At 52.8% G+C, this 18,251-nt stretch overlaps 1 protein-coding gene across 1 annotated transcript; it reads left to right on the top strand.

Annotated features, from left to right (window-relative positions):
- Positions 1-1,553: 1,553 nt before the first annotated feature.
- Positions 1,554-17,650, top strand: PPDPF (pancreatic progenitor cell differentiation and proliferation factor). The gene is made up of 5 exons (XM_029612649.1): positions 1,554-1,711; positions 14,480-14,567; positions 16,049-16,126; positions 16,556-16,652; positions 17,303-17,650. The coding sequence occupies exons 2-5, from the start codon at positions 14,513-14,515 to the stop codon at positions 17,415-17,417; spliced, it is 345 nt and encodes a 114-aa protein (XP_029468509.1). The 5' UTR covers positions 1,554-1,711; positions 14,480-14,512; the 3' UTR covers positions 17,418-17,650.
- Positions 17,651-18,251: the final 601 nt, after the last annotated feature.

The following is an 18,251-nucleotide window of genomic DNA, read 5'->3' as shown; positions in this document are numbered from 1 at the left end:
CAGAGAGTCCATTTTCCCTCAGTATAATGCCCAGGCTCGGTGCTTCCCTTGGATGGCATGCTTCGGCTGAGCCGGGCAGAGAGTCCATTTTCCCTCAGTATAATGCCCAGGCTCGGTGCTTCCCTTGGATGGCATGCTTCGGCTTAGCCGGGCAGAGAGTCCATTTTCCCTCAGTATAATGCCCAGGCTCGGTGCTTCCCTTGGATGGCATGCTTCGGCTGAGCCTGGCAGTGTAGTCCATTTTCCCTCAGTATAATGCCCAGGCTCGGTGCTTCCCTTGGATGGCATGCTTCGGCTGAGCCTGGCAGAGCTGTCCATTTTCCCTCAGTATAATGCCCAGGCTTGGTGCTTCCCTTGGGTGGCATGCTTCGGCTGAGCCTGGCAGAGCAGTCCATTTTCCCTCAGTATAATGCCCAGGCTCGGTGCTTCCCTTGGATGGCATGCTTCGGCTGAGCCGGGCAGAGAGTCCATTTTCCCTCAGTATAATGCCCAGGCTTGGTGCTTCCCTTGGATGGCATGCTTCGGCTGAGCCGGGCAGAGAGTCCATTTTCCCTCAGTATAATGCCCAGGCTCGGTGCTTCCCTTGGATGGCATGCTTCGGCTGAGCCGGGCAGAGAGTCCATTTTCCCTCAGTATAATGCCCAGGCTCGGTGCTTCCCTTGGATGGCATGCTTCGGCTGAGCCGGGCAGAGAGTCCATTTTCCCTCAGTATAATGCCGAGGCTTGATGCTTCTTGCCTGCCCTATGCTTGACAAATTGATAGCACAGCAGAAGGAAGGAATTGTTCCAGCTCTGACCCACAAGAACCTTGGTGCTGTCCCGTCAGAATGACAGACCTGCCAGCCTAGACTTGGCAGCCCCAGCCAATTTTTGGTAATAGGGCAACTCCCAAAGCAAATGTTCCTTCCTGTAATGTTTTCCTTGATAAGAGGATGAGAGCTGGGTGTGGGGCAGTAGCAGAGCCTGTGAGTGCTGTCCACTGGTTTCCCTTCCTATTGCTGCTGCCGGATAGCTTTGGGACCCCTTCCTCTCTCCCTCCCCCCGACCATACACACACTGAGGGACCACTCGGTTAGAGATTACAGGCTCTTGCACATCTGGCAAGACTGATGTTAGGCTAACAGAAGAGCAGGCATGGCATGAGCTCTCTCTTGGTTCATGTTTGCAGCCCCTTTTCCCAGCCAAGGTCCAGGATCCTTCAGAAATGAAACACAGCAGAAATTATAATGTGGGGAGGGGGCAGGTCCCGTCCCCCCTCCCAAAGTGCAAGCCCAAGGGCGGTCCTGCAGCCTGCACCCAGCACCCATGCCTGGCACAGCCCCGGAGCTGCAGAGACCTGAGCAGAAAGCCCGGCGGGGCAAGATTGCTAATGCCCCCGCAGGCAGAGCCCAGAAAGGGCAGGCTGTGGACTGCGGGATGTGGCAGGGGGAGGGGGGCGAAGCCCCAATCCTCCCTCCCCACGAAGGGAAGCAGTAAGGAAGCCTGGGAGGTGCTGCCGAGCCCGGGGGCGGCACAGGCTCCGCCCCCTGGCCGCCTTATATAAGGCCTGCGCCCGCCTCCTTTCCTCAGACGGCGGAGAGCTTTGGCGACCCGCGTGGCCGTGGAGTGGGCTCCCAGCATCTCCTCTTCAGATGGGCGCCGTCGCCTAGCGTTTGCTCCAGGGAGCCTGTGGTAGCCCGGGGGCCAGGAAAAGCAACGCGTGGGACAGAAGGTGCGTGCCCGGGGGCCGCCGCGCGGGCGCAGGCCCTCGTTACTCGGCTGATCCGGCGCTGAGCCCCGCTGCGGCTCCTTCCGGTGTTTCAGAGGGGAGAGGGGGCACGGTGGGGGTCCTGGCTGTCTGATTTCCGGGAGGGGCCCGGTGCCGGGGGGGTCCTGGCTGTCTCTGAGGTTGGGGAGGGGTCCCTGTATCTGATATCCGGTGGGGGGTGGTCCTGGCTGTCTCTGAGGTTGGGGAGGGGGCGCTGTCTCTGATATCGGGGGGTCCTGGCTGTCTCTGAGGTTGGGGAGGGGGCGCTGTCTCTGATATCGGGGGTGGGGTCCTGGTTGTCTCTGAGGTTGGGGAGGGGGCGCTGTCTCTGATATCGGGGGTGGGGTCCTGGCTGTCTCTGAGGTTGGGGAGGGGGCGCTGTCTCTGATATCGGGGGTGGTCCTGGCTGTCGCTGAGGTTGGGGAGGGGGCGCTGTCTCTGATATCGGGGGTGGTCCTGGCTGTCTCTGAGGTTGGGGAGGGGGCGCTGTCTCTGATATCCGGGAGGGGTCCTGGCTGTCTCTTAAGCTGGGGAGGGGGCGCTGTCTGCACTGGTTGCCATTCAGGGTCCGAGCACTGGCTTTGGCAGCTTCTCGTCTTGGGTCCCCGCAGCTTTTCCCTTTAGAGAAAGGGATCGGGGGGGCGGAGGGCTGTGGTCAGTGCTGGACGGAAGAGCAGGGTGGGGGCGGGGCCCCGCCGTCCGGTTCAGGCTGGTTTGGAGCTGTCTGTGCAGCTGCATGGAGCCCGGGGGGGGGGGGATCGGTAGTGCCTCCACGGGTCTTCACTGTCTCAGCCTGACTCCTCCTTACCCTTCAGCCCTAGGACACCTCCTCCTGTATCTGTGCAGTCCGTGGGATTCCTGCCCGGGGCTCCCGGGAGGGACCCTACAGGAGGGGAAGGAGGCTTTCAAGTCAAACATTAAAAGCTTCTCGAGGGGTGAAAGCGCAGCGCCGGCCATTTAAAGCAGAGTAACAGGGGCTGCGGGAGGAGGGTTTCCTGCTTTGCACTCCCAGCAAGGCACCTGCTGTGACCGAATAGTTACAATAAAAGGGAAGGAGGGGACTGGCCCTAGGCTGCCAGATTCCCATTTCCTAGTGTGTAGCCAGATGGTCTCAGTAACAATGGGTTCCCCTGCCAGCAGATAGACATGGAGTCAGCTTTCAAAGCTGACATCATACACCCCCTGCATTGTCCTCAGGCCTTCAGTATCTCTCCATCTCCTAGCAGACGTGGGATGTGCTTTCCGTATCGGGATCGCTGTACCCTTTAGAAGAAGAAATTCTAATTTTATGTTGGAGAAAAGATTGAGCCCTGTTCTCCTAAAGGTCCGTCCCCAGCTGAGAATTCCTGAGGTGATTTCCAGGATCCCTCAGAGGTGTGCTTTGGTCCTGTAGCCTGTTCTCTGTGTGGACTTAGCTGCTGCAGCAGGTGGAGGAAGCTGAGCGTGGCAGTGACAGCCAAAGCCCTCTCCCCCTGTAGCTGGAGGCAGTTTCTGTCACCGGGACCTTCGGGTCCGAGAGGATGCAACCTTTGCAAGGGAGGTGCTGACCGGACTGCGGGCAGCCTCCCGCCCGATTGGGAGTAGCTTTCTACATCCCGTTGGTCCTGAGTCCATCTGCTACACACTGGGAAATGAGAAGTTACTTACCTGATGATTTCGTTTTCCTTGGTGTAGACCAGAGCTTTCCAAACTTTTCATGTTGGGGACACACTTTTTAGACAAACATAATTTCACGACACGGTAATTCAGTCTACTAGTAAACCAGAGGTTAAAGGTTAAACGAACGAAACATATTTCGACAATTTATGTATGTTTCCTTAAATATATACATAAATAAAATGTTTCACGACACAACCTATCTCATGAAAACCTTTCATTTATATTAAAAATATATATTCCAAGATTCATGTTGTTGTTATAATTTATGAGAAACAATAATAAAACAAATTGTCTGTCCCCCACACACTCATATCTCTCCCCCTCAAGCACATGTCTGACCCCCCAGCACGTTTGCCCCCCACTCACTCATCTCTCCTCCCCCCAGCACATGTCTGACCCCCACACACTCATATCTCTCCCCCTCAAGCACATGTCTGACCCCCACACACTCATCTCTCTCCTCCCCCCCAGCACATGTCGGGCCCCCACACACTCATATCTCTCCCCATCAAGCACATGTCTGTCCCCCCAGCACGTTTGCCCCCCACTCACTCATCTCTCTCCCCCCAGCACATGTCTGGCCCCCACACTCATGTACCTCGTCTTTTTGATTGTTGCCAGTTAAGTGCTTCACTCCCTTCCATGATCACCAGACACTGCTGCTTGCAGTCAGTACTCCTCATGGCCAGGCCTCATCGGCAGCAGCAGCCAATGCAAGGATGGCTGGGCTCGTTCCACCCACCAAGCCCCCCCCAAAAACGCGATTGACAGCAAAAATCACCCAATAATAAGCAACTCATAAACTGGAAAAAAAAAAAGTGAATCTCTAGAAAAAAAAAAGCCCAAACTCGCATCAGAGTTGACCGGGCTTGCGCGACACACCTGCACACTGCAGGCGACACACTAACGTGTCCCGACACACAGTTTGGAAAGCTCTGGTGTAGACAGATGGACTCTGCATCCCACCCACAGCTGTGCCAAAGAATCTCCCACGAGGTGAATATCAATTCCAAGAGATTATGGGTAATCTGTCATCCAGTCCCTAGATCAGGGCATCTGTAACCCTGCTGGGATTCAGCGTTTGGTTGAGTACACTTATCCACTTTTAATCAAGTTTTCATTAGTATTGTCCCAATGACTTTGGAAGAGAATACTGAAGGGGTGACGTCAGCTTTGGAAAGTGACTCTGTCTCCATCTGCTGGCAGGGGAGCACATAACCCATTGGTCCAGAGTCCATCTGGCTACACTTAAGGAAAACACAATTATCAGGTGAGCAATTTCTCCAATTAAAGGGAAGGGAGACCTAGCCCTCGGGGTCGTGTGATGGAAAGCTAAGAGGGCAGACGTGGCTCAGCTCCTTCTGCCTTCATTATCTTTGAAAATACTTAGCTTTTCTTGCCTTAAATATAATTCTGATACATCGTCAAGATGTCTATAGTCTGTTCCAGCTATGTGGGCTGAAAAAATCAGGCAACCAGCATCGTTCTGTTGAGAAATCAACTGTGGAAAAAGTGGAGTCCGGAGGAGCATGGCCTGCGCTAGCGACCCCCTCAGACAGCACGTCCGCATTAGGCAGTATGGTTGCCTCGCTTTCTCAAACTCACTAACGCTCTCTCTAAACTGGCTGTAGCAGTCAAGAAGGTAGTGAGGCGGGTCTCCTCCGTACAGAAAATAGTGCCTGCGGAGGGAGGCCGAAATCTCGCTCACGCAAGCCCGTAAGAAGAGTCCCTCGCTGCTCTTAGAGGGGAAACTGGATGACCTCACATAGGGGACGACTCAAATATTAGAATTATTGGTCTGCCTGAAACGGAGGGGGGAGACCAGGTGGCTTCCAGAAATATTGGCCCTGGATTCGAAGAGGTCTGGTGAAGAGAGAATGGGCCCATCGGGTGTTGCCACCCACACCAGGCCTGGAGGCCGGCCTAGGGCCACAATGCCGCAGTTTCATAGCTACGAGGATCAGGCCCGTGACGCAGCTAAAGCCCGGCAAAAGAATGAAATAATGACTGGGGTGGAGCAGAGGAAGATATCGGGAGGTGAGGTGTGCCTCGTGCGATGCTTGAAGGTAGCCTGCAGGAGCCAAACACCGCTGAGAACTTGGAAGCAGCGGAGGTGAACATGTGCTAGGCCCAGCCGGAGGGTGACGGGGGGCCCCATCAGGTGGACATACGGAGTTAGACCCTTATTTTTGTCTTTATTTCTTCTGGATAAGCTTTTTTCTATCTGTTGAAAGACGCCGGTCACCTTCTGGGGTGCCTGGGTTTTGCCAGAGCGGATGCACAGCGTGGAGGTGACAGATGCACTTTGGCCTCTCCAGGATGAGCTGCCTGGTGCCAGGATATTTATTTATTTAACACTTTTATATATAACCTTTACCATTTTTGGGTGCTGCTGATGGGAGAGAGCAAGGAGCACTGGAGGTCTCAGCCGCACTTTATTATAACCTCAGGCGTCGACGCAGACACCGGCAGATAGACAATCCGGTCACACAACTGTTTAACATTACCTCTTATTACTGGACTTTGCTATAAGGCCAGACTTTAATAATTTTGGTTGTTGCCTCTTCTGCCCTGGTACTGGCACCACAGGCAGCAGTTATGTATTTTTGGGGTGACTGGCATAGTCTCTTAATTTTTTTTTTTTTTCACATTCATAGGAGTAAAGTAGGAAGACTGAATCAAGGTTTGTTTTCTTTTGACTTGGGAGAGAGTTGGCGGGGGGGGGGGGGGGGGGGGTGTCGAGTAGTAAGGAGAGAGGCTCAGAAGGGTTTTGTGAGGGTCAGGGGTTGACTCACCTTGGCCTGGATAATGGCGTGGTGGAGGGTGGGGTTACTCCTGTGAGGAGCGCGCTCATTGTGCAGATGTTGGGTTCTCCATCTTTAAACTAAACTAGATGAGCCGCTGTGGGCTGATATTTACGGTTGAGTAAGGGGTTTTATTGCACTGCTTCAGCCCGAGGATACTCCCACTGGAGAAGGGGATAGAGGAGAGTGTGGCAGGGCTGGCTCTCTCACCCATGCATCCACCCTCTTTCTAAGCTGGGAGGGGGAGAGGTGTGGGTGGGGGAAGCTTGTGGGGAATTGTTTAGGGTTGTGGGGAAAACAAAGCAGACACTATCTATCCACTCCTTACTCAGCTTTCCCCAGCCTACAGAACCGTTCTGTAGATATCAGCACACGAGGCACTGGCTGTACCCCCTCTCCTTACCACTAATTCTAAAACTGATCTGCTCTCCTGGGATGTCAGGGGCATCCTATCCCCTATCAAAAGGAAAAGCATCTTCCAATATCGGAAGAAACGCTCAGATTGACTGATAGGGACATGAGATTTGGGTAGGGCGAGCTTATTCTTTTTTTCAACACCAAAAGTAGAGTCTGTATGGGAATACACAAGACTTTAAACATCAAGATACAGGAGGTGATGGTGGTGGTGCTCTAACATCTCTGGCTCTCGCCCCAGCTAGGGATCGTTCCTGTCGGGAGGGGCAGATTGTGGGTGGATGTATGGAGAGCTGGTGCTGGAGATCATGGAGAGCTGGTGCTAGAGATCACAGCTCTTCGGCGGAGCCTGCTCAGAAGCGCGGCGGGCACGGACATCCTACCTTGCTACTTGTCGGATCATCCGGCTCTGGAGCTCTTACGTGATTGGTCTCGGGGGTTGCCAAGGGAACGCTCGTGGCGCTAAAATGCGTCTGTGCTAGGCCACGAGGATTTCATGGCCATGATCGTGAAGGAGCTTAAAGCCTTCAAAGAAATCCACGGTGCAGGAGAACATAACCGGCGTTTCCCTGGGAAACACTGAAAGCAGCGGGGTAAGGTAACGGGGCGAGCGCGTTATCTGGAGCGGCATGAGATAGTTAGACGGGAGGTGCTGAACACGTGGCAGGGAGGCGCGAGCTGGCGTGGCCACATACTGGTGTCTGATAGAGCGATTGTGGCTCATGGAGTACAGAAACGCCCCGACCGCTGCCCATCTGTAATCTTAAGGTTAACGATGCGCTTGCAGCTGCTCATGCTGGGAGGCAGGCGCGCTCCTTACATGGAACTACAGATTTAAGCAAGGTCACGGGTGACCAGAACGAGGGAACCTCTTACGTTGGGGTTTGGTAGGAATCACAAGATCTTGATAGGCAGACGAGGTGCTGCTGTATCTCTCCAGATATTGCACCTAAAGCGATCAGGGTTTTGGAGGGGCTTCAGGATACAAAATCAGTGATCAGGAATGGGGGGAACAACTGAACAGATTATACCAGAATGCATGAGGCACTTCATTTAGGGTGGCAATGGAGGGCTTCAGATATTTGGGCACTTCTATTCCACCAAACTGGCGGGACGTGTAGCGGATGAATCATGCACTGCTGCTTACAGTGAGGTAGTGGTCAGGGCTGCACTACATGGGCAGGTCACATAGGGATGCTTAATGCACCCTTTACCTAGCATTATCTCTCTGTTTCAACACAATCCCTAGTGCCCTGCCTAGGAAATACTTTATCACAGCTGATTTGTAAGGGCAGGGCCCCACGAGTGAAACTGAGCCCACTATGGGGGTGGAATGGCCCTGCATTACCTTCTAGGGTATTATTGGGGTTCATGACTTGTAAGCCTGAGCTGAGACTGGGCACAGCGCTATTACCGTGTGTGCCTGCTGCCTCTGTGCAGGGGAGGGCAATCGGGCGCCCTTGTCCAACAATAGTGCATACACCTGTTGCACAGGGCCACGTGCAGGGTGGCGGGGGTGGCCTTGGGTGTGCATTGCACAGAGGACGGGGTTCTGGGGAGCCCTTTCCTCTCATACAGACTTTCACAGGTGCTGGAGGGAGGGCTTGAGATTTGGGGCAGATGAGGGGAGGAGGTCATTTGAGGATTTGCAGTTGGAATATGATCTAGGGGGAGCGATGATGCTTAAGATGTGGGTGAGACGATTATGGTCCCGAGCAGAAAGTGTTCCTGTCTGCAGGGACGAATAAAAGGGGCATTGCCCACTTATAATCGGGCAGTTATACTGCTGCATGAGAAGGAGAGAGATACAGCCCTGATAGTGTCAGAATACTGAGCTGGGGATCTATAGATTTCCATTATACTTATACTTATAATCGGGCAGTTATACTGCTGCATGAGAAGGGGAGAGATACAGCGCTGATAGTGTCAGAATATTGAGCTGGGGATCTATAGATTTCCATTATACTTATACTTATAATCGGGCAGTTATACTGCTGCATGAGAAGGGGAGAGATACAGCGCTGATAGTGTCAGAATACTGAGCTGGGGATCTATAGATTTCCATTATACTTATACTTATACCGGGCAGTTATACTGCTGCATGAGAAGGAGAGAGATACAGCGCTGATAGTGTCAGAATACGGAGCTGGGGATCTATAGATTTCCATTATACTTATACCGGGCAGTTATACTGCTGCATGAGAAGGGGAGAGATACAGCGCTGATAGTGTCAGAATACTGAGCTGGGGATCTATAGATTTCCATTATACTTATACTTATACCGGGCAGTTATACTGCTGCATGAGAAGGAGAGAGATACAGCGCTGATAGTGTCAGAATACGGAGCTGGGGATCTATAGATTTCCATTATACTTATACCGGGCAGTTATACTGCTGCATGAGAAGGGGAGAGATACAGCGCTGATAGTGTCAGAATACTGAGCTGGGGATCTATAGATTTCCATTATACTTATACTTATACCGGGCAGTTATACTGCTGCATGAGAAGGAGAGAGATACAGCGCTGATAGTGTCAGAATACGGAGCTGGGGATCTATAGATTTCCATTATACTTATACCAGGCAGTTATACTGCTGCATGAGAAGGGGAGAGATACAGCGCTGATAGTGTCAGAATACTGAGCTGGGGATCTATAGATTTCCATTATACTTATACCGGGCAGTTATACTGCTGCATGAGAAGGAGAGATACAGCGCTGATAGTGTCAGAATACTGAGCTGGGGATCTATAGATTTCCATTATACTTATACTTATAATCGGGCAGTTATACTGCTGCATGAGAAGGGGAGAGATACAGCACTGATAGTGTCAGAATACTGAGCTGGGGATCTATAGATTTCCATTATACTTATAATCGGGCAGTTATACTGCTGCATGAGAAGGGGAGAGATACAGCGCTGATAGTGTCAGAATACGGAGCTGGGGATCTATAGATTTCCATTATACTTATAATCGGGCAGTTATACTGCTGCATGAGAAGGGGAGAGATACAGCACTGATAGTGTCAGAATACTGAGCTGGGGATCTATAGATTTCCATTATACTTATACTTATACCGGGCAGTTATACTGCTGCATGAGAAGGGGAGAGATACAGCACTGATAGTGTCAGAATACGGAGCTGGGGATCTATAGATTTCCATTATACTTATACTTATAATCGGGCAGTTATACTGCTGCATGAGAAGGGGAGAGATACAGCGCTGATAGTGTCAGAATACTGAGCTGGGGATCTATAGATTTCCATTATACTTATACTTATAATCGGGCAGTTATACTGCTGCATGAGAAGGAGAGAGATACAGCGCTGATAGTGTCAGAATACTGAGCTGGGGATCTATAGATTTCCATTATACTTATACTTATAATCGGGCAGTTATACTGCTGCATGAGAAGGAGAGAGATACAGCGCTGATAGTGTCAGAATACTGAGCTGGGGATCTATAGATTTCCATTATACTTATACTTATACCAGGCAGTTATACTGCTGCATGAGAAGGAGAGAGATACAGCGCTGATAGTGTCAGAATACTGAGCTGGGGATCTATAGATTTCCATTATACTTATACTTATAATCGGGCAGTTATACTGCTGCATGAGAAGGAGAGAGATACAGCACTGATAGTGTCAGAATACGGAGCTGGGGATCTATAGATTTCCATTATACTTATAATCGGGCAGTTATACTGCTGCATGAGAAGGGGAGAGATACAGCGCTGATAGTGTCAGAATACGGAGCTGGGGATCTATAGATTTCCATTATACTTATAATCGGGCAGTTATACTGCTGCATGAGAAGGGGAGAGATACAGCGCTGATAGTGTCAGAATATTGAGCTGGGGATCTATAGATTTCCATTATACTTATACTTATACCGGGCAGTTATACTGCTGCATGAGAAGGAGAGAGATACAGCGCTGATAGTGTCAGAATACTGAGCTGGGGATCTATAGATTTCCATTATACTTATACTTATAATCGGGCAGTTATACTGCTGCATGAGAAGGGGAGAAGTACAGCGCTGATAGTGTCAGAATACTGAGCTGGGGATCTATAGATTTCCATTATACTTATACTTATAATCGGGCAGTTATACTGCTGCATGAGAAGGAGAGAGATACAGCGCTGATAGTGTCAGAATACTGAGCTGGGGATCTATAGATTTGCATTATACTTGGGGCTCCCCTCTACACCTATGGCGATGGCGGTCACGTTCCCTGGTGCAGGTGGAAGCTGCAATGAGTCTTGGCCCAGCAGTGCCGCCTTGGGTTCAGGGCTGAAGGGGCGTCGGGCAGCTCCCTCTCTAGCTTGGGGAATGGGCTTCTTCACGCTGCTTGCTTCACCATCGCACCCTGTGTCTCGCTGGTATAAAAGTACAGGAACTGCAATTATTGGGGGGAAATGGACTTTCTCGTCACAGGAAGTTACCTGTGTGTGTGGGTGATGGGGAGGGGGGGGGGGCCGCTGTCATAGCTCACGCAGTACAGAGGTGCTGACGGCTCAATACTCACGCAGGGGAGAGGCCTCTCGCACAAGCCTGGCTTGCTCGCCAGCCCCACCCGCGCTCGCTCTCTCCCTCTCTCCCTGACTGAGTGTGGAGTTTATTGGACTGAGTACAGCTGAAGCTCTGCAGAGTTATCCCTGTAAAGACCTCACATTACAGAGACCATGACAAGCACCTCCCTTCTCTCTGTTACCAAAGGAAACCTTTCACATGTGGATGATGAAACACAAGGAGCCAAAGACACTGCCTTTCAGGGCCACTCGCAGATCCAGAAAAGCCCTTAGCATCGGCTCTCAATCTGCCACCCCCCCCCCCCCCCCTTACAGAGGTGTAACAGCGCATGCGGGGGTCCATGGGCCGGCGCTGGTCCGCAGAATGGCAGTGAGAGGAAGCAGAGTCCCTGCAGGCGCGCTCCAGCTTCTTAAAGGGACAGCATCCTCCCCCACTGCCTCCGCTGTCCTGGGGCATGACCAGACCTGCTTCTCCCCCTCCTCCCTTCTCGTGGGTGTGAAACAAAGCTCCTCTGTCACAAACTATTCAGAGTTAAATGTCAGGGCCTGGCTGGGGGGAGTCTCTTCTCCCTGTCCCCTGCACTTTTAAGCACAATAGGAAGCCCCTCCCCCGCTCTGCCAGCCAGGCAGTCCCTGCCAAGAGACTGAGAAACCCTGACCGAGCTGAGTCCCTGCTAACTAAAGCCGGTGTCAGGGTGCCGTCTCCTCGCTGACCTGCTGCAGAGGATAAGTCTCACCTACAACGCCACACTCGGCGTGTAAAGCGAGCGAGCCATTCACAAGCACGGGAGACCTGCCGAGAGGGGCACAGAAGGGTTTATAGTGGCTCCTCTGCCCCACACACCCCCCTCATGTCCTGGTTAGTGGCACAGAAGGGTTTATAGTGGCTCCTCTGCCCCACACACCCCCCCCTCATGTCCTGGTTAGTGGCACAGAAGGGTTTATAGTGGCTCCTCTGCCCCACACACCCCCCCCTCATGTCCTGGTTAGTGGCACAGAAGGGTTTATAGTGGCTCCTCTGCCCCACACACCCCCCTCATGTCCTGGTTAGTGGCACAGAAGGGTTTATAGTGGCTCCTCTGCCCCACACACCCCCCTCATGTCCTGGTTAGTGGCACAGAAGGGTTTATAGTGGCTCCTCTGCCCCACACACCCCCCCCTCATGTCCTGGTTAGTGACACAGAAGGGTTTATAGTGGCTCCTCTGCCCCACACACCACCCCCTCATGTCCTGGTTAGTGACACAGAAGGGTTTATAGTGGCTCCTCTGCCCCACACACCCCCCCCTCATGTCCTGGTTGGTGACACAGAAGGGTTTATAGTGGCTCCTCTGCCCCACACACCCCCCTCATGTCCTGGTTAGTGGCATAGAAGGGTTTATGGTGGCTCCTCTGCCCCACACACCCCCCCCTCATGTCCTGGTTAGTGACACAGAAGGGTTTATAGTGGCTCCTCTGCCCCACACACCCCCCCCCTCATGTCCTGGTTGGTGACACAGAAGGGTTTATAGTGGCTCCTCTGCCCCACACACACCCCCCTCATGTCCTGGTTAGTGACACAGAAGGGTTTATAGTGGCTCCTCTGCCCCACACACCCCCCCCTCATGTCCTGGTTGGTGACACAGAAGGGTTTATAGTGGCTCCTCTGCCCCACACACACCCCCCTCATGTCCTGGTTAGTGACACAGAAGGGTTTATAGTGGCTCCTCTGCCCCACACACACCCCTCTCATGTCCTGGTTAGTGACACAGAAGGGTTTATAGTGGCTCCTCTGCCCCACACACCCCCCCCTCATGTCCTGGTTGGTGACACAGAAGGGTTTATAGTGGCTCCTCTGCCCCACACACACCCCCCTCATGTCCTGGTTAGTGACACAGAAGGGTTTATAGTGGCTCCTCTGCCCCACACACACCCCCCTCATGTCCTGGTTAGTGACACAGAAGGGTTTATAGTGGCTCCTCTGCCCCACACACACCCCCCTCATGTCCTGGTTAGTGACACAGAAGGGTTTATAGTGGCTCCTCTGCCCCACACACCCCCCCCCTCATGTCCTGGTTGGTGACACAGAAGGGTTTATAGTGGCTCCTCTGCTCCACACACACCCCCCTCATGTCCTGGTTAGTGACACAGAAGGGTTTATAGTGGCTCCTCTGCCCCACACCCCCCCCCCCCTCATGTCCTGGTTAGTGACACAGAAGGGTTTATAGTGGCTCCTCTGCCCCACACACACCCCCCTCATGTCCTGGTTAGTGACACAGAAGGGTTTATAGTGGCTCCTCTGCCCCACACACCCCCCTCATGTCCTGGTTAGTGACACAGAAGGGTTTATAGTGGCTCCTCTGCCCCACACACCCCCCTCATGTCCTGGTTAGTGACACAGAAGGGTTTATAGTGGCTCCTCTGCCCCACACACCCCCCTCATGTCCTGGTTAGTGACACAGAAGGGTTTATAGTGGCTCCTCTGCCCCACACACCCCTCATGTCCTGGTTAGTGACACAGAAGGGTTTATAGTGGCTCCTCTGCCCCACACACCCCTCATGTCCTGGTTAGTGACACAGAAGGGTTTATAGTGGCTCCTCTGCCCCCACACACCCCCCCCCTCATGTCCTGGTTAGTGACACAGAAGGGTTTATAGTGGCTCCTCTGCCCCACACACCCCCCTCATGTCCTGGTTAGTGACACAGAAGGGTTTATAGTGGCTCCTCTGCCCCACACACCCCTCATGTCCTGGTTAGTGACACAGAAGGGTTTATAGTGGCTCCTCTGCCCCACACACCCCCCCCCTCATGTCCTGGTTAGTGACACAGAAGGGTTTATAGTGGCTCCTCTGCCCCACACACCCCCCCTCATGTCCTGGTTAGTGACACAGAAGGGTTTATAGTGGCTCCTCTGCCCCACACACCCCCCTCATGTCCTGGTTAGTGACACAGAAGGGTTTATAGTGGCTCCTCTGCCCCACACACCCCCCCATGTCCTGGTTAGTGACACAGAAGGGTTTATAGTGGCTCCTCTGCCCCACACACCCCCCCCCCCTCATGTCCTGGTTAGTGACACAGAAGGGTTTATAGTGGCTCCTCTGCCCCACACACCCCCCCCCCCCCTCATGTCCTGGTTGGTGGCACAGAAGGGTTTATAGTGGCTCCTCTGCCACACCCCCCCCCCCCTCATGTCCTGGTTAGTGACACTACCCACGGTGTCCTGCTGAGTCTGCCCCAGTCCCAGAGGCAGCGCACACCCGTCACGGCAGCCAATAGCCCTCAGCCACACCTGCCAGGGACTCTGCCAGCTGCTCAGGCTCCTGATCTGCTTCTTATCTTCCAGACTTCACAACACAGAAACCCAACAGCAGCAGGAATGGCAGCGATTCCATCTGGGGGCTCCCTCGTTGCAACCCACGACTACTACAGACGTAAGTGCAGAATCGTTCACTTGTACGAGCCCGGAGGGAGGGAGGGAGGGGGAGCTCCCGGGAGCAGAGGGCTGGGAGCCCTGACCCTGCGTCTGGCAGGGGAGGGAGGGGGAGTTCCTGGGAGCAGAGGGCTGGGACCCCTGACCCTCAGCCTGGCAGGGGAGGTGACCGTGGAGGGAGGGGGAGCTCCTGGGAGCAGAGGGCTGGGACCCCTGACCCTGCGTCTGGCAGGGGAGGTGACGAGGGAGGGAGCTCCTGGGAGCAGAGGGCTGGGACCCCTGACCCTGCGTCTGGCAGGGGAGGTGACCGTGGAGGGAGGGGGAGCTCCTGGGAGCAGAGGGCTGGGACCCCTGACCCTGCGTCTGGCAGGGGAGGGAGGGGGAGCTCCTGGGAGCAGAGGGCTGGGACCCCTGACCCTGCGTCTGGCAGGGGAGGGAGGGGGAGCTCCTGGGAGCAGAGGGCTGGGACCGCTGACCCTGCTGACGTGCACGTAGCACGGGGCCGCTCTGTTCCTGTGCATTATGATGTGAGCAGGCTGAGGAGTCGCATTTGGCAGAGCCCCCTTATGAGACCCCTCAGGAAATTAAAGTCATGGGATGGGAGGTGTTGAGCCCTGGTAACTGATTAAAGGCAGCAGATGGGAGGAGTGAATGGAGAGTTTTCCAGCAGAAAGGTCACTAGTGGATCTGTCCTGAGACTGGCGAACATTCATAAATGATCAGGAGAAGGGAGGTAACGTCAAAATTATTTCAAATGCTAAAAACAGGAGCAGATTAGCAGAAAGCTCAGAGGCCTTGCAGGACTCGAGACTGGGCCTAGGAATGGTAGAGGGAAAGATGATCCTCACTGAGGTACACGATGCTGGGTTTTCTGTTGGGAGTCGCCACCCAGGAAGAGGACCTTGGGTCATTGTGGACAATACGTTTAAATTCTAGCTCGGTGTGCGGCAGCGCTCAGAAAAGCAAACAGAAAGCTAGAAATGCAGACTATAACCGAGACATCATCATTCCTCTATCATAAGAACCTGCCATACTGGGTCAGACCAGGGGTCACTGTTGGAGACAGGCGGCTGGGCTGGAAGGACCATTGATCTGATCTGCAGCTTGCTCATGTTCCTATGGGGGCACTGATGTGGGTAGTCTAGCCCCTGACTTGAGGGCAGGTGAGTTTTGGGTAGGTCAGATGCTGTGGCCCTGGTGGTGATCCCTGCTGCCCAGACCCTTGTTCAGCATTGAGATTCAGCCTTTGAGGAAACTTTCTCTAGCATTTCAGCCAAGCAGGAAAGAGTCAGACATTGAAAGAATACAAACTTAATCCATGTTATTGTAGTTAAACATAAACTGCCTCCAAGGTGTGATCACTGGCCCAGCAGCCAGCTCTGGTCCGGGTGGCTGGAGCATGCTAGAGTCCTAGCTTCTGAGGAGGCTGACTTTCAGCAGGTAGTGTCTGTCTAACCATAGCTGAAAACGTTTTCTCCGCAGGACGCCTGGGTTCCACGTCCAGTAACAGCTCTTGTGGCAGCACAGAGTGCTCTGGGGAAGCTCTCCCGCACCATCCAGGTAAGGAAACCGCTGGGGCTGACAACATCCTGTGCCAGTACCAGCAAACGACTCTTGTGGCTGTGAGTCCACGGCTTGCCAACTGTCCACGTCTCACATACTTAAAGTGTGCTTTCAGCCAATTCTAGGTTTGACATGCTCAGAATTAGTTTTCTCCAGTAAAGATCTCGTCTGTAAAGTAGTCTGTATTTTAGTTACTGCAGAGACCTGCAGTGCTCATCTCACCAGGAGATGAGCACTGCACCATGATGTGATCTCTACCTGCACTGTGCAGTGACCTGGGGTGTGATACGCTGAGCAGATCCGAGCTGGAAGGCACAGAACAGTCAGTCTGTGATACAAGTCTTTTTTTGTGGACTATTTTATCAGTAGAGGGCCAGCCTACATTAAAGCTCGTCTAAGCATGTTAATCTTCTGCTTCCTTCTCAGGTCTTCCCAAGTCTGATCCTGGTCACTGGTGGGCGAGCTTCTTCTTCGGGAAAGCTACCCATGCAATTATGACCCCAGTATCGGAATCCCCCGAGACGTGAGTCTGTGTGGAAAGCACACTATGGGATGCCGGGTCTCCCACACCTGCCTGATAGCACATAGCTCCTGCCATTGGGTGGTCCCAGTGTACTCTGACTCTTGGAGCAAGCTCAGAGGGATGAGAGGGTGGGTCTCAGATGCTCTGTCACTGGGGTACTGTGTGTCGTCGTCCCCACCCACCCACCCTCAATTCTCTGGCTTTCATCCAACTCCACCCTCCATATTGTCTTTTTGTTTGGCCTCTCCATATTCATCCCATACCTACCTACAACCTGCTAACAGTGCAGGGCACCTCGAACATCAGATTTTTAGAAGTTACTCGCAGATGTATAGGGAGTATGTAGATATGGTCCCCAGATGCAGGTTACCCCAGCCTCCTCAGAAGTCCAGTGCAGCTGTACCTCGGTATCGTGTGCGTTTCCTGGTGGTCGTATCTCAGCTATTAGGGCTGTAACACCCGCTCCCGGCAGAGAGTGGTGTGGAGGGAAGGGGGAACATGAGGAGGAACAAATCAAACCTGTGAGCAACCAGAATGGAAGACGGTTACTAATCACACGTCAGACTCTCAAGCACCCCTCAGTCCTTAAAATGAGCATTGGATGCCAGATGTTGGCAAACTCTTACTCTTTTTCCCTCTGTGTCTTACAGTTCAGGAGCCCTCAAGGTGACCAGTGGTGTGATCACAAGTGGTCTAGCGCAGGAGGTCATGAAGCATCGCACTAACACCACCGGCACACCTAACACTGGACCACCGCCCGTGTGAACAGGCAGACCTGGTCGCTGCTTCTGGAGCCAACGCTAGGAGACGGTGCCCTATCCCTTCCCCTTTCCAGGCTGCTCTGCACTAGGATAGCTTTAGTACTCTTGTTTTGTAAAACTTCTTTTTACTGTTTCATTAACTTCCAGACGTTGCTTTTTCTATTCTGGCAGCCCCCTGAGGCTCTTCCTGTTTGAGTTTTGTACACTGTCTATGAATTAATAAATTGAGCAGCCGTCCCCAAACGCCTCATTTCCTTGCCTCACGTACATGGATAACGCTGGCTGATCTTGCCCCATCCCTGTTTCTGTCTTTAAATCGCAGTATTTACAGCATCACTGCTGGTTTGAGGCCGCAAGCTTCCAGAACATCAATCAATTGCCCATATATTCCGAAAGTAAAGAAAAACAAACCTCTTTCATCAGGCAATCGATAAACCAAGGATACGGATTATCTATCCAGTCCAAATCCTCAATTATACCCATTAATCTCAAGGCATTTAGCCTGCTTCTACATTCTAAATTAAATAGGGTTTTTTTCTCTAACAAACCAAAGCTTTATAGGGCTCTGGTGCCATGAAAAAGGAGTTGCTTCTCTGGCTGGAAGCACCATTGAATCTGAGTAGAAGTCCCTCTCCCTGCTGAATTAATCAAACCGTGCAATAAACCTACAGGGCCCACCAGATTGTTAACTAGCTCTGCAAGGATGATGCAAATATTTCAGGCAGGCTCGGATGTGAGCGACCCAGCCAGAGAGCTGTACAGTAGAGCTCTTACCCTGCTGATGATCACATAAGTTTGGTTGTCTGTTCAGATGTTTGGTACATTTAAACAGTGTCTT

Source organism: Rhinatrema bivittatum, chromosome 8 (genome assembly GCF_901001135.1).
Source record: "Rhinatrema bivittatum chromosome 8, aRhiBiv1.1, whole genome shotgun sequence".
Taxonomy (NCBI): domain Eukaryota; kingdom Metazoa; phylum Chordata; class Amphibia; order Gymnophiona; family Rhinatrematidae; genus Rhinatrema; species Rhinatrema bivittatum.
The sequence above is the reverse complement of the archived record's forward strand: the minus strand, read 5'-3'. Positions and strand labels throughout refer to the sequence as shown.